This window comes from Schistocerca americana, chromosome 5 (assembly GCF_021461395.2).
Source record: "Schistocerca americana isolate TAMUIC-IGC-003095 chromosome 5, iqSchAmer2.1, whole genome shotgun sequence".
Classification (NCBI taxonomy): Eukaryota; Metazoa; Arthropoda; class Insecta; order Orthoptera; family Acrididae; genus Schistocerca; species Schistocerca americana.
The window spans coordinates 464,310,555-464,333,144 of record NC_060123.1 but is presented as its reverse complement, the minus strand read 5'-3'; the positions used below and the strand labels follow the sequence as shown (position 1 = coordinate 464,333,144).

Sequence of the window (22,590 nt, the reverse complement as noted above, 5' to 3'; positions counted from 1 at the left end):
TAACTCAGTACCACCCAGGACTGGAGCAACTGAATTACTCCTGCGGGTGTCAACTACCTCTCGTCATGCCCTGAAATGAGAAATGTCCTGCCCACTATCCTTCCCACCCCTCCCACAGTGATATTCTGCCATCCTCCGAACCTACACAATATACTCATCCATCCCTACACAACCCCTGCTCCTAACCCTTTACCACATGGCTCATATCCCTGTAACAGACCTAGATGAAACACCTGTCCCATACATCCTCCCACCACCACCTACTCCAGACTGGTCACAAACATCACCTATCCCATCAAAGGCAGGGCAACCTGTGAAACCAGTCATGTGATCTACAAGCTAAGCTGCAACCACCATGCTACGATCTATGTGGGAATAACAACCAACAATCTGTCTGTCTGCATGAATGGCCACCGACAAACTGTGGCCATAAAACAAGTGGACCACCAAATAAGTGGACCACCTTGCTGGCGAGCATGCTGCACAACATGACATCCTCCATTCCAACAACTGCTTCACAGCCTGTGCCATATCGATCCTTCCCATCAACACCAGCTTTTCTGAATTGTACAGGTGGGAACTCTCCCTGCAATATATCCTATGTTCTTCTAACCCTCCTGGCCTCAACCTTCGTTAGTCATTGTCATCACGCAGCCAGCACCTTCCCTGTTCCCATTCCGGCACTACACAGCCCTAATTCCACCAACACACCCATTCTTTTTACTTCTCCCCTTTTCTGATACCCCCCCCCCCCCCAGCCTTCTATCTATCCTCCCAACTGCACCTAGCTGCCATACCCTATCTCCACATCGTCCCTGCAAGCTCCCCAGCAGCAGTTCACAGACCCTCACCCATACCCTGCTATTCCTCCCTCTCTCCGCCCCAGCCTCCTCCTTACCCCCACCCAGAAGCAACTCCCATCACGCACTGCTGCTGCTGATTGCAGTGTGGCTTCAACTGGCGGAGATTGAAGTCAGGTGTGTGAGTTTTGTTTGTGTGTGTGTGTGTGTGTGTGTGTGTGTGTGTGTGTGTGTGTCTGTCTGTCTGTCTATCTGTCATCTATTTCTGACAAAGGCCTTGTTGGCCAAAAGCTTATCCTGTGATGGTCTTTTTGTTGTGCCTATCTGTGACTCAGTATATGGTGAGTGGCAACTTTTCTTTTCGTAGCATTGTTATAGACCGTAGTGTTTTACAGTCAATAAAATACAGTAAATAATGTAATTAAAATATCCAAGAAGAGAACCAGGACAATACTAATACAGAAGGTAAACACTTTCCCAACAGCTCTGCAAGAAAGAGAGAATCTGATTTATGTAGTGTGAGTAATAGAAGTAATAGCCAAAGTCACTCAGGACAGTGGAGAAGGAATAACACACAGTTGCAAGTGTTTGCACAAAATGCAACCAACAATGATATGGGTAATGTAATACCTATGAATACATCTGTGGCCTATAAAGGGGTGCTAAAAGGGAATTATCCTGTTATTATAATGGAAAACATGGAACATCCTGGGAAGAGGGCCAGAATCCAAGATGTGACAATAGAGTCATAGGCCTATATACAGAAAAGTTTATAGCCTTTACATATAAAATACATGTACAAGAAAGGTTACTAGATGAAAATTAGGTAATTGAGTTAAACAAACCGACCAAAACCCGTAGTAGTTAGGGAACTATATGGAAAGAAAGTAGATATTTTTATAGACTCAGGCATGAGTTCTTAGAATGATTACTGGAAGTAAAGGTAATTAATTAAACAAGAAACACATGTATCTAAAAGTATAGGAAATTGCCAATTTATGCTAAATTTATTGATAGTAACAAATGCTAATTTACAAATATTATTTGGTGTAGACTGTTTATTGAAGTATAAAGTGGCTTTTGATTTTAAAGCAGAGTTAGTGTTATCGAAAACAGCAGTACCTTTTGAGGTGAATCCAGTGTTGAGTAAACAAGACACATTAGTCAACAATATACATTTAATTGTAAATGTGAGACTAATGAGCCAGGAAGAACCTACAAGCCGTATGCAGATGATAACAACAAATATATAGTCAAGATTATGAATCTATCCTCTTCAGGGAGGAGCAGAAAAAAGAGCTATACAACATTCTATGGAAATATAGTTCAGTATTCTCTGATAAATGAGAATAATAGATAATTACATTTTTCAGTTTAAAATAAGGGATAAGAGTTCTTTCTATTGTAAACCCTATACCTTTAAGGTAACAAGCTGCAGTACAAGAAAAAATAAATAAAATGATAGAAAATCAAGCTATTGGTCATAGAATAAGTGAGTATAACAATCTGTTGCTAGTTGTTAAAAAAATTCACAGGCAGAAAGCACATGGTCTTATAGATGCACATATCCTAAAAATTCACATAGAGACCGAAACAGATAGACCTACGTATGTGCATCAGTGAATTGCTTGCTAGGTTGGAACAAGCCAAATATTTCAGTTCAATGCTTCTGACAATGGATTACTCATAAGTAAAATTACATGAAAATCTGAAACTTTATCCAGCTTTTTTGTTTGATGGAAAGTCATATCAATTTAAAGTTCTACCTTTTGGCTTAAATACACTCCTGGAAATTGAAATAAGAACACCGTGAATTCATTGTCCCAGGAAGGGGAAACTTTATTGACACATTCCTGGGGTCAGATACATCACATGATCACACTGACAGAACCACAGGCACATAGATACAGGCAACAGAGCATGCACAATGTCGGCACTAGTACAGTGTATATCCACCTTTCGCAGCAATGCAGGCTGCTATTCTCCCATGGAGACGATCGTAGAGATGCTGGATGTAGTCTTGTGGAACGGCATGCCATGCCATTTCCACCTGGCGCCTCAGTTGGACCAGCGTTCGTGCTGGACGTGCAGACCGCGTGAGACGACGCTTCAACCAGTCCCAAACATGCTCAATGGGGGACAGATCCGGAGATCTTGCTGGCCAGGGTAGTTGACTTACACCTTCTAGAGCACGTTGGGTGGCACGGGATACATGCGGACATGCATTGTCCTGTTGGAACAGCAAGTTCCCTTGCCGGTCTAGGAATGGTAGAACGATGGGTTCGATGACGGTTTGGATGTACCGTGCACTATTCAGTGTCCCCTCGACGATCACCAGTGGTGTACGGCCAGTGTAGCAGATCGCTCCCCACACCATGATGCCGGGTGTTGGCCCTGTGTGCCTCGGTCGTATGCAGTCCTGATTGTGGCGCTCACCTGCACGGCGCCAAACACGCATACGACCATCATTGGCACCAAGGCAGAAGCGACTCTCATCGCTGAAGACGACACGTCTCCATTCGTCCCTCCATTCACGCCTGTCGCGACACCACTGGAGGCGGGTTGCACGATGTTGGGGCGTGAGCGGAAGACGGCCTAACGGTGTGCGGGACCGTAGCCCAGCTTCATGGAGACGGTTGCGAATGGTCCTCGCCGATACCCCAGGAGCAACAGTGTCCCTAATTTGCTGGGAAGTGGCGGTGCGGTCCCCTACGGCACTGTGTAGGATCCTACGGTCTTGGCGTGCATCCGTGCGTTGCTGCGGTCCGGTCCCAGGTCGACGGGCACGTGCACCTTCCGCCGACCACTGGCGACAACATCGATGTACTGTGGAGACCTCAGGCCCCACGTGTTGAGCAATTCGGCGGTACGTCCACCCGGCCTCCCGCATGCCCACTATACGCCCTCGCTCAAAGTCCATCAACTGCACTTACGGTTCACGTCCACGCTGTCGCGGCATGCTACCAGTGTTAAAGGCTGCGATGGAGCTCCGTATGCCACGGCAAACTGGCTGACACTGACGGCGGCGGTGCACAAATGCTGCGCAGCTAGCGCCATTCGACGGCCAACACCGCGCTTCCTGGTGTGTCCGCTGTGCCGTGCGTGTGATCATTGCTTGTACAGCCCTCTCGCAGTGTCCGGAGCAAGTATGGTGGGTCTGACACACCGGTGTCAATGTGTTCTTTTTTCCATTTCCAGGAGTGTATTTCAGTTTCAGTATTTTTCTGAGCATCAGCTGAAGCTTTGGTGAAAAAATTATTGCAGTAACTAATTACATATGTAGAAGACATCTTATTAGTATCTAAAACATGCAAAGAGAATCACAATTTACTACCAAAAACTTTACAAAAGTTTTATGAAAAAGATATTACTATTAATTAGCAAAGTCTCATTTTGACAGGAAGGAATTAAAGTTCTTATGACATCTGGTAGGGATACATAGAATTTAAATGAATCTGGAAAGAATAAGAGCCATAAATGACTGGCAACAACCTCAGAATATAAAACAGTTACACTTGTTATCAGATTAGCTTGATTTTATCATTGATAAGTGCAAGGTCAAGCAATGAATGATACATGACTGTTATCATTATTAAAACTAACAAGTGGAGGCCTCAACATTGGGATCATAGGTTTACTTCAAACTTTGTACACCTTTAGTAGGCCATTAAAACACCATAATGTGCAAGTAGTAAGATGCAATACTCTGGCAATTCCGAGAAATTTGCAAGAGAAGTGTTATGTGTGTATCATCTTACAGATGTATTTGTATGTAGGTGCAGTAAATTACAGTTCACAGTGGTCAAATGGTTAGCATTTGAGCTTCATAAGGCATGCAAGTATCAGACAATTTTTCAACTCCCATTCAAACTTAATTTTTAATCTATATTTTTTTATTACTGGTCATATTATTTAATTTACATGGTATTTGAGAGGTATTATAATTAAAAAAAAAAAAAAAAAAAAGAAAAACACATTTATTTGCATGAAGGTTTAGTGAATTTAGTCATTTGACTACTTAATATTTTTAATTAAATTTAATTACTAGAACAAACATATTTCTAGCTATTGACAAGCAAATGAAGAAACGCATGGAGTTTTCCTGAAAATGTATGCCTGTCATGATTTGTGAAATCTCTTATACATGCAGTCTGGTAAGGTATGTGTAACTACTTTGCACCTCGATGCTTCAAGCAGGCGGCCCCATTCGGCAGTTAACCTGTGGTACAATGTAGCTAATCTAGCAAGAATGAATAGTGCAGGTATAAATTTTTTGAATATCACAGAATTTATTCTTGTACTGCAAAAATGAAGGTATGTGTGGGAGTCAAAACATTGTCTCATACACGTTTGTCTTATGATGCTTGAATGCTAACTACTTGACCAACATGAACATAAATATCCAACACCTATGCACAGATACATCAGTTGCATGACAGAAGTGTAAAACTTCTCTTGTGATTTTTTCAGAATTGCCAGACTAGTGCATCTTACTACTTGCACACTATGTTGCTATAATGGCCCACTAACTGTTTACAAAGTCTGAAGTAAATCCGTGATCCCAACATCATGGCCACCTTTTGTAAGAACTAAATATTTATGTGATGAAGGGGCAGCAGAAGCATTTAAGAATATTAAAGAAGCACTAATGAATGTGAAGTGAAGTGTGTAACATGAGGCATATAAGTTAGGAACAGGTGCATCAGAATATGGTGCCATGGCGGAATTATTTCAGGAGAATTGGAAATTGGTGAAAATAAGACTATCGCTTTGACAAGAAGCAGCTTCAACAAGCATGAATTAAATTACACATCCACAGAGAAGGAGTAATAAGCTATTGTTTGCAATATATAAATATTCCAAATGTCAATTTGGGGATCAAAGATAGTTATCTCTAATGACCATCAAGCACTAGCATTCCTGGTGGAAAGTAGACTACTACCTAACCATCTAATGAAGTGGGCATTGTCTTTACAAGAATTCCAAATAGAAATACATAAAGCGTTCTCTGAACCAAGTTCCTGCTGCACTATCAAAATTACCTTTAGGTACAAATGACATGAAACGTACTGAGAGACCTGGTGTCATTTTTGTGATTAATTTTTTAACTTCAATTATCACCAATAATGAGGTAAGGACCCTTGATTCAAGGATACAGCAAGAATGGATGAATATTTCAGCATCAAATTTCAGCAATGCACACATGCAAGAATGTTACCAGACGAGGCAGGAATTATGGGCAGCTATTAATGGTATTTTATTCTGGATATTAAACAATGCCATATTTAGTTGGAAATTATGCATACCTCAGAGTGTGGAAGAAGATCTAATATGGTTTTCCCATTGCATTAAGCACATGAATAAATTTTATTACTTTAAGAACTTAAGCAGGAAAGAAGTAAACTTACTGTTCTCCTGTGAGGTATGTCAATGGCTAAAGATCATAACAGCCATCTAATATGTAAGTTATATCCAATAACACCAAAAGGATTACTTGATTTGTTGCTGCTGGTGGTGGTGGTTGTTGGGATGTTTAAGGGGGACTAAACAGCTAAGGTCATCAGTCCCCCATTCCAAAAACAAGCGAGACAAAGTCGCAGAGCAGATAAAACCCCAAGGGGAAGGAGACTGCTCCCCCCCCCCCCCCCCCCCAGGTGCTAAAGAACACAATTTTGAATAGTTGGATTGGATTGGATTGTTTGGGGGAGGAGACCAGACAGCGAGGTCATCGGTCTCAACGGATTAGGGAAGGAAGCCGGCCGTGCCCTTTCAAAGGAACCATCCCGGCATTTGCCTGGAGCGATTTAGGGAAATCACGGAAAACCTAAATCAGGATGGCCGGACGCAGGATTGAACCGTCGTCCTCCCAAATGCGAGTCCAGTGTGCTAGCCACTGCGCCACCTCGCTCGGTCTTTGAATAGTTACTGTGGGGTCAAGGAGGAGCAACTTATATCTTGGTACTTCTACAGTGTTGGTCTAAGTACAGTAAACTTTACTACATTAAACAAGGCAATGCATGCTATTTTAGAGATGTAGGCAAGCCTTGTATTCTCCTTACTGATAACACATCACTAGTTACAAATAATAACTTCTAGGAATTTTTGCCATGGAAAGGTGTAAAACATATAGCCATCTCAAAATATCATCTGCTATCAAATTCTTGTGAACACATAATGAAGAAAATTGGATGTCTATAAAGAACTTACTGTTCCAACAAACATACTAATTAAAAACTAAACTAAAGTAAACTCTGGACAGGCCTCAGAAGGCCCAACGATACCAACTAACCACCGTGTCATCCTCAGTCAATAGGCATCACTAGATGTGGATATGGAGGGGCATGTGGTCAGCACACCACTCTCCTGGCCATACCAGTTTTCATGATCGGAGCCGCTACTTCTCAGTCAAGTAGCTCCTCACTTGCCAACAGCACTCGGCAGACTGGATGGTCACCCGTCCAAGTACTAACCAAGCCTGATAGTGCTTAACTTCCGTGATCTGATGGGAACCAGTGTTACCACTGTGGCAAGGTAACAAACATACTACATCAGCTAAATTCATTCCTGAGTACCAGACTATACTGAATGAATTACCCCATACGTCTGCAGGTCTATCAGCAATAGAAATTATGAATAGGACTTGTACTGGTGAGTGACCACTGATTTAAAGACTGATGATGACAAGACTAATTACTACTGACGACTGGTGTGTTGTTACCAGTCTCTATTAGCTGCTCATAGGAGTGTAGTTAGGTCCCTGTACAGGAGAAACCAAGACATGTCCATTCTGTAGGGCATGCCGACCACGCTTCATCCTCTAGCATCTCAGTGAAGAACCCATCAAGCAGAGTACCTTGGGGTGTGGAGTGGGATCTGTATTCTTTATTTCTTCAGTCCTAACACACTTATTCTAATATTTCCTTCTGTCTGTCCAGATTCATATGTTTCTACTGCTAAAACTCATCTTTGATCACCACCACATTGTGTTGATTACATCTTGTTTTTGTAGATAAAGTCATAAGACAATTCAAGTAACCCAGGGTAATAAATACAGGGTTTTACAAAAAGGTACGGCCAAACTTTCAGGAAACATTCCTCACACACAAAGAAAGAAAATATGTTATGTGGACATGTGTCCTGAAATGCTTACTTTCCATGTTAGAGCTCATTTTATTACTTCTCTTCAAATCAGATAAATCATGGAATGGAAACACACAGCACCAGAACGTACCAGCATGACTTCAAACACTTTGTTACAGGAAATGTTCAAAATGTCCTCCATTAGCGAGGATACATGCATCCACCCTCCGTCGCATGGAATCCCTGATGCGCTGATGCAGCCCTGGAGAATGGCGTATTGTATCACAGCCGTCCACAATACGAGCACGAAGAGTCTCTACATTTGGTACCGGGGTTGCGTAGACAAGAGCTTTCAAATGCCCCCATAAATGAAAGTCAAGAGGGTTGAGGTCAGGAGAGCGTGGAGGCCATGGAATTAGTCCGCCTCTACCAATCCATCAGTCACCAAATCTGTTGTTGAGAAGCGTACGAATACTTCGTCTGAAATGTGTAGGAGCTCCATCGTGCATGAACCACATGTTGTGTTGTACTTGTAAAGGCACATGTCTAGCAGCACAGGTAGAGTATCCTGTATGAAATCATGATAACGTGCTCCATTGAGCGTAGGTGGAAGAAACTAAAATGAGCTCTAACATGGAAATTAAGTGTTTCCGGATACATGTCCACATAACATCTTTTCTTTATTTGTGTGTGGGGAATGTTTCCTGAAAGTTTGGCCATACCTTTTTGTAACACCCTGTATATGACATACTGACGTAGAGAATTGTGTTTCAGACGCATGATAAGCTAACAAATCTTTGCTGTTGTGGACTGTAGTATATGTTAGCAATGTCAGATAAATGGAGAGGGGGAGGCAGTGCAAAGGATGGAAACTAATACTCATCCTTAAAAGAGATTGTAACAAGCTAACATATCATTGAAAAGGAAACAGTGGAACATGCAAGTCTATGGACTATGCTAAATGCAAATGGATGTTGTCACTTGCAAAAGAGCACTGAGTGTTAATAACTTTTTTAACGGATGAGGAGGGAAATTAATCTCAAAAACTCATGTTATCTCTGAGAAGTGTGTGTGAATATAATAAAAATGCAATAATTATGGATATATTATGCCTTTAACGTAAGGGGAGCCAGAGGCGCCTATGCTGCCCATGTTAAAATCACTAAGTTTGAGAAACATTTATGAATAAACTACCAAATAGAAAAAATTGAATTTTTTTTACATATAGAGTGGTTTAGTATTGCAGTTATGACAGAGGGATTTTGGAGTATCTTTTCTAGTTTCCTTCTAATTATTTTTTTTATTAATGACCCAAATTTTTTTACAAATAATTGCTTTATAATTAAACTGAAATGAAACTACTGAACATATTGCCGAATGGCTGTGTTACAATGTAAGTTTGACCACTAGGAGTGCTGTATAAAAATTTCATCTCTCTAGCTTGAGTGGATTTTGAGAAAATGTTCCTTATATTCGAAAAATTCTAATTTATGGGAAATGGCTATCAAAGTTTCTCAATACATTCCTGCACTATAGGATGGATTATCAGGGTCTTCTTCTTCATCCTCCAAAAGCTTCCTCTTCTGTCTTCTTTTCTGGCCTGTTGTTCCATCATACTTCATATGCCTTTATCTTCTTTCTGCTCCTCTTATCTGTTCTCTGTCAATATTTCTTAGTGCTCGTACAGTGTTCACCACAGCTGTAAATCCTAATGCCTTCAGAACTTCACACTTCACACTGTTCCCTTGGTTGTAGGTTGCTATTGCATCATAAATGCCAAAGTGCAGTGTTTTTATGCTTACAAACACCCTTTTAGGAATCACTTTCCAAATCAAATTGTTTACGCTTTCATTAGGATTCTCCGTCTTTCCGTGTAGACATTTGTGTAACAATTCTGGCTGTGCTAAGTCATGAAAAATAGGTTTTATTGCATTTATCACAGCTGCTGGCAAACCATGTTTGTGACCATAGTCCTTTTTTGCATTATATTTGCACCAGGAATCTTTTGGGCACAGGCTGTGTTGAGGGTATTCATTACAAGAGGCAGTATGAAGGAACAATGCCCACACTGCTTTTCGCATGTCACTAACATTACTAGTATTTTGCCTTATAGCATACCCATAGTATCTCTGTAGACGTTCAATCACCTCATCAGTAAGCCTGCCTCTCCCTCCTATTGTCTTTCCATCACTGAGCTTACTTGCACCCAAAGTTTGTTTGAGCCTTCGAAGCCGTGCACCCATACGCTTTTGCACATGCCCAATGCATTCCAAATTTTCAACTACAAATTCATTTACGTATGGTTTCAGTTCCTCTATAGTCTTGAAACCTTTGGAGTCACCATCCCCAAGGTAGTATTTGCTAGAAGATGTCACAGGGCTATGGCCGTCCATGTGTTGCTTAGCAGAAGAACGCACTGTTTCAGTAACTGTAGTATCGCAACTTGGTATTAGTGTTAATTTTCCTCTCCCTACATTCTTCCTCTTCTTATATACACGGTTACTAAAACGTGGCATCGTAACCAGAACAACGCTTTACACAAGAAGTATAATACTACCAACAACAGGCGCAACACTGAACTAATTCAAAACGGTAAACAGCAAAGAGACGATGTTTCGCGCTCTTAGCGCTTCATTTGTCACAGAAAACAATGCAGCCAACCCTTGCACACTCGCTGTATGCGTAACATAAGGTGCTGTATGAGTAACAGGCCGAGAAAATCCCAAGCAGTTCGCCAGGAAGTCACGAGAGGGTGTTAGATGCATTCAGCAGCCGCCCATTTCCTCTCCAGGCGTGGAGGAAAATGGTAATAACTCCACTTCTAGGGCAAGTAGAACAATAATTCAAAGTTTACATTAAAGAGAAATGTTCCAATTAATTTTCGGTAGCAAAAAAAAAATCATAGGTGGGGTTCGCACTTTGGCAGATCCCGCCGTTGCTGGACAAATTCTCTTTCAGCTCTCTGTCGCCAACTAATGCCATCATCGCTCGGTAAGGGCGGGTATTCGCGATGTTCAACGTAATTTCAGAAAGGCATATATGATTGATATGTGTGTGTGAGTTTTGGATTTGACCACCACCGGCTCCCCTTAAGAATGAAGAATTAAAGAGCTATTAAATAAAGATTTTGTATTTTACAATTATTAAGAGAGATGGAATAGAGATTAACAGCAAATGTAGAAGTATTTTCAGCAGAAAGTGAGAAGCTACCTTATCATATACATAGAGGGTATTGGTGTAAAGAAGTGAAAAAGAGAGTATGTTCCAAAGCCACTTCTTCTTGTAGCTATTATGTGTCCACCTAGGCTCCACTAGAACATAATGTGACCACTCTGATGATCCAAAAATATAAAAATAATAACCTAATAACAAAAATAAACCAGGAGTGAATATCCTTTGACATCATGTGTAAGAATATCGGGAAGAAGTCAAGAACCATCAATCTGAAATAGCCAGGTAAAGTCATTTGGACATGGAGAGACTTCATCATTGAAAGTTAAAAAGCTAAGGGTCTTAAGCTGCCCCTATAATCACAGATTTTTGATACACACATCAAAAAAAGTTTTGCATCACCTCCGTTCCGAAAGTTCCAGAACCTCTAATACACAGTAGCACGTCCTCTTGCATTGATGCATGCCTGTATTCATTGTGGCATACTATCCACAAGTTCATCAAGGCACTGTTGGTCCAGATTGTCCCACTCCTCAACGGCGATTCAGCATAGATCCCTCAGAGTGGTTGGTGGGACACGTTGTCCATAAACAGGCCTTTCCAATCTATCCCAGGCATGTTTGATAGGCTTCATGTCTGGAAAACATGCTGGCCACTCTCGTCGAGTGATGTCATAATCCTGAAGGAAGTCATTCACAAGATGTGCATGATGGGGGCGCGAATTGTAGTCCATGAAGATGAATGCCTCGATGCTGCCGATATGGTTGCACTGCCAGTCAGAGGATGGCATTCATGTATCGTACAGCCATAATGGTGCCTTCCATTACCACCAGCGGTGTATGTCGGTCTCACGTAATGCCACCCCAAAACAGCAGGGAAACTCCACCTTGCTGCACTCACTGGACAGTGTGTCTAAAGCGTTTTCAGCCTGACCAGGTTGCCCTTCAAACATGTCTCCCCCAATTGTCTGGTTGAAGGCCTATGCAACACTCATCAGTAAAGAGAACATGATGCCAATCCTGAGCGGTCCATTCGGCATGTTGTTGGGCCCATTTGTACCATGCTGCATGGTGTTGTGGTTGCAAAGATGGACCTTGCCATGGATGTCAGGAGTGAAGTTGCGCATCATGCATCCTATTGCACACAGTTTGAATCATAGCATGACATCCTGAGGCTGCACAAAAAGCATTAGTCAACATGGTGGCGTTGCTGTCAGGGTTCCTCCGAGCCGTAATCCATAGGTAGTGGTCATCCACTGCAGTGGTAGCCCTTGGGTGGCCTGAGCGAGGCCTGTCATCAACAGTACCTGTCTCTCTGTATCTCCTCCGTGCCTGAACAACAATGCTTTGGTTCACTCCGAGACACCTGGCCGCTTCCCTTGTTGAGAGCCATTCCTGGCACAAAGTAACAATGCGGACATGATCAAACTGCGGTATTGACCATCTAGGCATGGTTTAACTACAGACAACACGAGTTTTGTACCTATTTCCTGCTGGAATGACTGGAACTGATTGGCTGCCAGACCCCCTCCATTTAGTAGGCGCTGCTCTTGCAAGGGCGGGTTTAGTGACGTCTCTGAACAGTCAAAGGGACTATGTCTGTGATACAATATCCACAGTCAACTTCTATCTTCAGGAGTTCTTGGAACTAGGGTGATGCAAAACTTTTTTTGATGTGTGTATGTGGTGGACCCAATTTTATGAAGATATGTGAGAGAGGAAGGATATATGAATTCAGAGAAGGGATGGCCTAATCCTTGGACATGTGAATCTAGGAAGGGAATGACCTGTACCATTCCTTTTCTGTAGAGGGGTAAGGAGAGGGAGACCAACATCACAAATAGTATCAGGTGTAAACATAGTTCTTACTAAGGTAGCAAACTTTAATGTGACTGCTAATCACGCTAATGAAGTATTCTGCAAAATAGTCCAAAACAATTAGACCAACCTGGGTGATGATTGGTTTTATGAATATTCATTTTCCATAAACGTTCAGTTGTCACATATCTGGGGTTTGAGACAGTGGAAAGTTGTGTAGATTAAAATGTCAGTACATTACACCTTATGATAATTAAAGACATAAATCTTTTCTGTCTCAAAAAATTTGAGAATCTTGTACTGTTGTAGATGATGATTTACAAACTATCAGGTGCAAATAAACTTTGAGTCAAAGTAATGAAATAATGATAAATCCTTGTCAAATAAGATAAACCTTTATGAGTTCTCTTCATCTATGAAAATCTAGCAATTAATTATGAATAGTTGAATGGCAACAATAATATAAGAAAAGGAGGAAGGATAAAGAAATGAAGCACCAAAAGGACACTTTTTTTAGATAAGTAAGCACTGATATGTGATAAAGACATAATAAAAAGGGAAAGGCAATCATTGTAGAACCTAGTAATCACACATTGAAAAGACTGAAGTAAGAAATACAAATGCACAAGTTTTGTATTGTGAAGGGATAAAACTGAATTCCATCTTAAGAGACCTAAACTGTGATCATCGTAATGGCGTGACATGATGTTCCACCTCTTCTTTGCACTCAGATGAAAGATGTCTATGTAGAAACAATGTTTATGTAGTTAGCCTGTAGACAACCTTCCACTGTGTGTGCCCTGGTTTTATCAACGTACAGAGTCGGAGTGGTATGTGCGAGCACGTAACAGCACAAAGGTATAATGGTGACTAGGCATCTCCATCTACTACGGAGGGGTCACTTAGGCTTTGGCATTGCAGCTCAGCTCTGTTTTGGAAGCCGGAAAGCAAGAGGCATGCCTACAATGACAATGCACAGAGACAGTTTAGAGTAGCTTAAGAGGAAGGTCATTCTCTTCTGCTCTGCTCTGTGATTCATATTGGAGATGATGTTCTGATTAATAGGAGATCTGTTTGCAGATGTTATAGCTGTTGTAGGAGAGCAAGAAAATACGGAAGAGTTCTTTAAAAAGCAGTTATTTCAATTTGTAGTAGGTTGAATAGATGTGAGCTTTCTTACAGCCCTTGGTAAAAGTTATCACAAATGACATCGTAGTGACAGATCATTAGTGAAGTAGTTGTCTCAGTTACAGCACATAACTTTGAGTCATAACACTTTGTGTGTGTGTGTGTGTGTGTGTGTGTGTGTGTGTGTAGAGTATCCATTTTCACAATCTTAAATAAATAAAGAAATAAAATAAAATAAAAAATAAAAAAACACACAAGAATTATCAGGAGTACCTTAGAAATTCAACAGAAGAGGCTCTTTTTTATCTTTAAGTATTCTTTTTAGGTGTTTTACTTGTTTAATTACTAGCTAGCGAAATGAATACGAGAATTGAGGGTATATGACGTAACAGTAATTTGCGATCAGTACTTTTTGTTTGTCACACGAATAATGAAATTATATATAGATAATACCTTGCATAAATTATCTATGTGTTGTCCTTAATTCACATAAGTTGTCCTTTGTTCACATACTCTCTTATGTTACTCCTGATAACTTTTATTTACCTTTGACTTTTTTTAATAGTATCAGTTTTTTATAGGATTTATGCCCAATTGAGAATGGGCTTAACATTATTTTGTTGATTATTTTGCTTTCTTCCTGTACTAAAATGTCTTTAATCTTCTTTTCTGAAAGTCCTCTTCCACTCTTGTGTCCAGGTTCTTTGGGTTCCAGTCTTCAGTTTATGTGTAAATTGATGATTCATGACAAGTGTTCTGAATGCAAATCTATCACATATAATGTCACCAGTGATGTTAATTACCTGAGAATTTCTTTGAGTTTCAAGCAGCCAATTGTTCTCAACTTCTATTGCGATTTGAGATGACAGGACAGAATTCTTGTGGTCAGATTTTCGTAGATAATTCTGAACTTTTTTTCTTCCTATCTAATACCTTTTATCCAGAAAATACTGGCTCAGGCCCAGCACAGTACTGCTCCTATTTCACAAGGAACCTGGCATACCCATATACAGGGTGTTATTACAATGAGGGCATCAGTCCTAAGTGGTTTAAAGCTACTGCCAGCAAGTACATGTGCTAACAAAGCAGCACTGGTAGGTAACAACAAAGTCCAAATCACAGTCCAGGAGAGAATCACACAGTACAGAGTCCTTATTAACTGACCGTGCAAGAGAGAATGTGCTATAACTATTGGTCAGTTGCAACAAGTCTCATGGTATTACAAGAGTTTGTTGTTACAATTGGCTTTCCTTCTCTGAACCTGTCAGATACCATAATGGGTGTAGTATTGGAGACAGATATACTATGTGTTTTTTTGATTTTTCATTCTTTCTGTTTATGAAGGAACCTAAGTTTTTGCCACATTTCCATGATTTATGTGTCCTTCTTCCAATAAAGAAGGCTTTTTTTTTGTCTTTGATGAGTTTCTTGTCTTCTTGCATTCTTGTTTTGTAAATGAAGAATTTATTTATTTGGCTTCATTTCCTTCTTTCTATTTTCCACTGTAAAGATGGAAAGGGATTATATTCCCTGTTGTCCATATTTTTTGTTATTTTGTCTATCTTCATGTTCAGTGTACAGGAAAATCAGTACTATAACAACAATAATTACAATAAGATATATTACAAAATTGTCCACACTTCATATTTTTGTAACAAATTTATGTGTCTACTAGCAGAAGAATGATTTCTTTTTATATTACAATAAAGTAATGATCTCTTGTAACATACCTGACAAACACAACAGTAATTATTCCCTCTTGATCTTTTGCGGTAAGTGCTCCAATCCTGATGAGGCAGCACAGAAACAATCCAAATGACATTTCATGGCGTGGGCCATAGTTAAAATGAACTGGACTTCCAAATGATTCCATGAAGTACACCACAATTTCCATTACACTATTGTAAAATTCTTCAGGTAAAGCCTCAGAAAGAAGTCTATTTGCTTCCTGAAAATAAACTGCCAGTGAACATGAGCTTGTTAAAACACAACTTAGTGCCAACATCATTGAAATTCTATATATTTCAAGTTAAAAGCTTTTTTCATAATTAAGGGTCTCATAAATTGTTTGCACAAATGTAAAAGAGATGAATGTTCTAAGTACTATTTGTCTATCACAGAAATGAAATGAATGTGGTCAAAATATTATGACTTTTCAAATGTATTACACTTTAGACAATATATTGCAAAGCTACACAAAGATATATTTAATTTCCCAACTGTCATCATCATCATCATATTAAGATTCAAATGTTAAAATTGTCATTTTATATGCCAAGATGCATATATTCACAATATACATTGGTTAAACTATTTAAGCCAATGAATAGAAAAGATGAGTTCTATGTGGCATTTAAAACCTTCTTACCCTTAGTTTTTGAGGGTTAAGAAGCAAGCTGCTGTATACATTGAAACACCATACAGCTTTCCCAACTAGAATTTGCAAATGCACTCACATGGTGTGAGGGTTGCACAACAAACTCTTTATCTGCAAGAAGTGCTAAATGGTTTGTAGAATCTTTCAATTAGTAAAGACATGGTGCTGGTTAGAACATTTTCGTTTAACTTATGGCGTAAATACAAAAGTACATCACACTGCTTGGCAGCCATAGAGCAAAATGAGTCCACCTTACGAGGACATACTAGCAGGTGAGGACAGAATTGATCGTCACAAGGTTCCTCTTTTGTGGCATCCCCACAGAGCTCCCTGCCTCCCTTCTCCATCCCCCACTAATAGTAATTAATAGTAATACAGGTACCCATGAACCACCATTGCAAGGATACCTCCCCCAAATCATGGCGCAAGGATACCTCCCCCAAGTCATGGCAGACATATGGTTTTCTGGAGGTGCAGTGAGGGTGATGGGGATGGCTGTAATAGGGATGATTATAAGCATCTGGGTCAACTGAAGTAGAAGTGATCTGGCATGGTGTCCATTAATGTGAGGAAGCCATCAGACGATAGGCATGATGTGATGGCAGCTGCATCCCCATCGTTAGGTAGGTTGTAACAATGTGAGAATTGACAGGCAATAAATCCATTCTTGAATTTTCATTCAGCTTGCCACCCCTCAACCACCAGCAAGTTGTCAACTAGATGGATGTGTAGAACACCTGGCAGAAAGCATTGGACATTCAGGGGCCCTTCGAAGACACTGGATGTGGAGGGGTTGGCAGTCATGGCATACAGTTGTGCAGCCACAGGTGAGGCTGAATAGTTTGAAGCAGGCACTGCATCATTAATTGAAGTGTTGTCATGTTAAGTTCCAAGCTGGCTTCAGCTGATTGATCGTGACCATCGTAGGACTGCAATGAAGCAAAATGTAAAATGTGTGGAAACCACATTTAAGAACCTTGTGAGTGATTTTGTATGGTGGCTGGAGCGCTGACCAAATGGTATCATTGCGAAGCATGACAAAATCTCAGTTGGTCAGTGCCTTGTGGATGAAGGTTCTCGGAGGGCTGTGCAGCTGTGTCCTGTTTGACATGTCGGTGAAGATGGGCAGATCTGTAGATGATATCAGCAGTGCATGGAGTATGTAGTCTGCCAGTAGAGCAAGTGCTTCTGCCAACCTTGATCAGTAGTTAGAGAAGCCAGGCAACCGAAATGGGAGATACAAGTATCAACGAGAGCCCTGATCATTGATTCTGCAGTGATGTTTCCAAGTCAGGTATGGGCTAATAGCAGCCAAAAGCAACTTGCGGCCTGCTATTGGCTTTTGTGTGGCCCACCAAAACAGACAGAATTTTTATATAACAATTTATGTCTTTTCTGAAACGCAAAGTTAACTAATGCATGCAACCATTTTAAAAAGTGTGGCCTTCCACTAACCCCTGCTTCCACAAAGTGGCCCTGAGCCAAAATTAATGCTCACCCCTGCTCTAAGGGTAGACAGTCAATGACCAAGAGAATGAATTGGTAGCACTCAGAGTTAGGCAGTGGCCCTAGCAGGTCAAAGGGTACATTTTGAAACAATGCTTTTGGTATCTTGACCTGACCAAGTGGCCACTGTGCATGACATCCCACTTCACTCCATTTACAGGCTATGCACGCAAGGGTCTACTCTCTGCAATGCTTTTTTACATTGGGCCACACAGAGCATTCTGTGAGATGTCATGTTATCAAGCATATGCTAGGATGTGAGGAGTTGTGAAGCTGTTTGAAGATGAACTTCCACAGCAGCTTGATTACAAGTGGCCAAGCACAATTTTGCAAAACATCAAACAAGAGTTGTTTAGCTGTGCCCAGAATTGAGCATCATTCCAGCCATAAGTTGGTTATGGTATTGTGAAATTAATCCATGCGGCTGTGTCTCTGTAGTTTTGCCGGAGTCAACTTGCACAGAGAGGATGTTGATGAACAACAGATAATCCATGGCAATGTTTCCTGCACCATGCAGATGTCTAAAATCGGTCATGAACTGTGCTATATAACTGAGGAATCAGAACTGTCGAAGGCACGTATCCTTAAAAGGACTATGGATTGATTTCACCCAAGGTTGTTGATTGGAGTAGATGATGAGTGATCTGCTTTCCACATTTCCTTTCAACTGATGAACCACTTCGTACACTGCCAACAGTTCATGGTCATATACCAACCACTTGAACTATAAAGTGATCACTTACATTAAAAAAAAACTAGAGTGACTCTTGTATGCCTGCTATTTCTTGTAGCAGAACTGCTCCAGTAGTGAAGTCACTAACATCACTATTAATCATGAATTGAGCATGTGGAAGTGGGTGTCCCAACATTGGCTAGCACAAGACAGTTTTTTATTTACTTAAATGTGTACTGTATGTGAGGGCCCACTCTAGCTTAGGTTGGCCAGCAGTATTCTTGCCCATGAGAACTTCTGTGAGTGGTGCCTCAAAGGTGGCGTTAAGATGGATATGGTGATAGTGATGATAGAAATTAATCTTCGCAAGGAAATGGTATAGCTTGTGGAAATCCTGAGGTGGGGGTAGTTGGCAGATGAGGTCAGTTCAGTGTGGTGTAGGATGAATACCTGCTGCAGTGACAATGTGTCTGAGAGAGACAACTTGAGGCTGCCAAAGTCGGCATTTGTCATCGTTAATTACTACACTGTTGGCACCTCTCAGGTTGAAAACTTATTTAAGATGCATTTCCCACAATTCCTGGGTAGGAGAGAAGACGAGAATGTCATCCAGGTAGGTGTATCAAAAAGGGAGTTTGAACATAACACTGTCAATAAATCACTGCTGGGTCTGAGCCACATTCCTGAGGCCATGTGGCAGACATAAACATTTTTGTAAACTAAAAGATGTGATACTCACAGTTTCGTGAATGTCTTCCACACTTACCGGTATCTACCAGAGTGCCTCCTTACAGTCCAATATAGTGCAAACTAAAGTGGCAGCAAGGTTGTTGATGAAGTCATGTCTGTTTGATATTGCCTGACAATGATTGACAGGCGATAAGAACTCTAGAGTATTCGCATATTCTCACTCTCCTGTCTTCTTGGGGCATCATCTTAATGGGAGAAGCTCCAAACCAGCAGAAGGTCTCACAATCCCAGCCAACAAAAGACTCTCAACTGCCACTTTGGCAGTGTGCAGCTAGTTCAGTAGTGATCTTGTGGAACATTCCACTGCAGATAGTACCCTGCATAAATAACACCCGCAAATGCAGGAGGGCGTACAAAGACTCACAGTTTCAGTGGGGTACACAAGAGCAGGAAGCACATCGTTGAATTTGATTGTGTGTTGAGGCTGTGTAGACTCAAATGCTACTGGGAAGGATGCCATTATCGTGCTGAGATCGAGGGGAGATGTTATGGTGGAATTGTCTTGAATGGACACGAGTGAATGACGCATCTCACAACCATCTAGGTAGCATTGTGTGGCACTAAGTTCCTCCAACACCCCTAGGATTGTGCAACATATAGCATCATGTCCATCCTGTAAAGCCGTTGAACTTGTTGCAGTTCGATGGGGTATGCGATGCATTCTTGTATGTATTATTGGTATTTGACAGTCGAGCTGCAACACTGAGTGTTGTCCAGTAGAGATGTGACAGAGGTGCGCCATGGTACTGGAGTGTCATAACCAAAGACATCAGTAATAAAGTGGCCACTGTCCTGATGGATCAGAGTACTGCGAGCCAGGTCTGGTCACTGTTGAAAATGACGAAGGAAGTCTATGCCCAGCACCGGATCTCTGACCCCTGTGTCAATGAAGCTCCATGTAAACAGTTCACCAACACTGAGATCCAGGGTGTGAGACTAAGCCCTGTGGATGGGGGTGGAAAAAGTAATTCACCGCACAGATCTGTATGGCAGGAATGGCACTCAATGCTGAAGGTAGACCAGGAGGTGAGGTACTCATGTCAGATCCCGTGTCAATGAGGAAATATTGTTGATTGATGTGACCAAAGGTGTAGTGTCTGCTACCATGTGGTGATGGTGGAGTGGAAGACTTTTCATTGACATGACATAAAGTAAAGCAACTTTAATGGTCTTCGTGATGCTATGCATCTCTCGCAGACTGTGCACCAGTTTTGGGCAGTCACACAGTGGGCAGCAATTCCTCACAATGACGCCAAACTGCATGTGTTGTCAGCAACACTGTCCCCATACCGGCGCACAGAGCATTGTTTTCAGTTGTGGGGATGTCTGTTATGTCTGTTGAGGTCACGTGAAGATCACTGTCCTCTGTGGAGGGACTGATGTCACATTCAGCAGTGGTCAGGTGCGCTCGATCCAGCTCAGCTGTAGCGAGGCAGTGGGTGCAGTGAGGCTGCTGTGAGCTACGTTCAGAGGCGTTGTTGTCTGCAGTATTTATATACTGTCAATGTTGTACATTGAAAAAGATTCTGTCCACCAATTTTAACTTGCAATCCAATGATTCATTTTCATGTGACATCATCACAAGTTGAACTTAGGAGGGAGTTGGACACAGCATGCGGTCTGACAGCAGTTTGAAATCCACTAGTATGTGTAACTGGTGCTGTAACTGTGAAGTCCTTCTGTCCCCTGTCATTTGTCATACATATCTTGCTGTAACTGTTGCTCTGGTGTCTGGGATAACCATTGAAAAAGGGGAAATTTCATGGTGAGGTATTTATTATTGGCTGGGGACAAATTAATAATGTCACTGGCCCTGTGGTGCAGCTTGATCAGGGTGAATGAATTTAGATGCAGCATGGCACTCACATCAATAGCAGTGAAGACTCGTGAATATGGCCGTTGCAGGCACTGATGCATAGTATTTGCCTGACCTATGTGCAGAGTAGAGATTGGAACAAAATCACCGAGTAAACTGTCTGTAGGATTCCATTGTCTGATACCATTTTCAACTTTTGTACCACTGCACTAATGAATATCATGTTCGTTTTTGACAAATACAGGTTGCTATGGAGTTGACTGCAAAACACTGCACACTACTGCCTTGAGAACAGAGATGTAGGGCAGCTGCAGAATGGCTGCAACACTGGCACTTAGTATCCAGACCTGGAGGCATAGGAGCTTGAAAATGATCGATATACAGTTGTTAGGGGTCACCAAAGTAGAATCTTAGCCCAGAGTAAGATAAGGGTGACAATTAGCAATGACTCAGTGCCGACTAGAACACTCCTTATTAACATATGGCATGAATACAAAAGTATGTCGCACTGTTTGGTAGCCACATAGCAGTCTGAGTCCACATTAAAAAAAATAAGCTAGACAAGGGTGCAGTTGGCAGTCAGAGAGGTTTCTCTCTGCAGGCATCCTCAAAGATTTGAGAAAGTTTGTGTACATGTTGGTCGTCTCTAAGCTGAGAATGCACTATGTACTGCCTAAGGCGCTCTGAAATATAACTTGGAAAAAGGTTTAATATGCTCAATTGTCACTCAGATAAACCGCTGACTATAAAATTTGTTGTGGATCTCCATTTATTCACTGATACTTTAACTTCTATCCAGCTTTGCAGGGTACAGTCTGCAATAGTGATGGGAACAACTTAATTAAAACAATCAATTCATTCTGTTGGTGGAAAACAGTTGACTCATTTGGTTGTAGTTGTCCATATTGGTTGAATGACTGATTCATTCTTTTGAGTATTACTCATTTGTGGGAGCAACCAAATGAAAACAACCAATACAGTCGGTTGGACTACTCACTCATTCTTTCGAGTGAAATCAGTCTGTGGGAGCAACCAAATGAAAAAATCAAGTCAGTCGGTTTCAGTTTTATGTGTTGGGTGGAATATTGTTCTTTTCTTTTTTTTTTAAGTGAAAGCAGTCAGTGGGAGCAACCAAATGAGAAGATTCAACACCATTGTAGCTTTATTCATTCTTTCTTTTCAAATGAAAACAATCAGTATCTTTTCTGTTAGTTGAACCACGTATTTAGTCTTTTAACTGAAACCACTACTTAGTGTTTTAGCTGCCCTAGCTATCCATACATTCTTCTGAGTGAAACAAGCCTGCAGTATTTTAATTAGTTGAACTAAAGCAGTGCTACCTTATACCACTAGAGGGTTGTCCTACCCCCCCCCCCCCCCCCCCCCCCCCCCCGCAGGAATAAGTGAAGACATATGTAAGGGGTACGACAAAGTTAAAATAAGCATTATACATGTTCATTTAATTATATACT

The 22,590-nt window shown here is 41.2% G+C and overlaps 1 protein-coding gene across 2 annotated transcripts in view; it reads right to left on the bottom strand.

Moving 5' to 3' along the window:
• LOC124616669 (serine/threonine-protein phosphatase 2A activator-like) overlaps positions 1–22,590 on the bottom strand; it is a 262,035-nt gene that overhangs the window by 171,621 nt on the left and 67,824 nt on the right. For both annotated transcript variants that reach the window (XM_047144998.1, XM_047144999.1), the window contains one exon: positions 15,727–15,944. In XM_047144998.1, the coding sequence (XP_047000954.1) occupies positions 15,727–15,944 (218 nt within the window). The remainder of the gene's footprint in view (positions 1–15,726; positions 15,945–22,590) is intronic.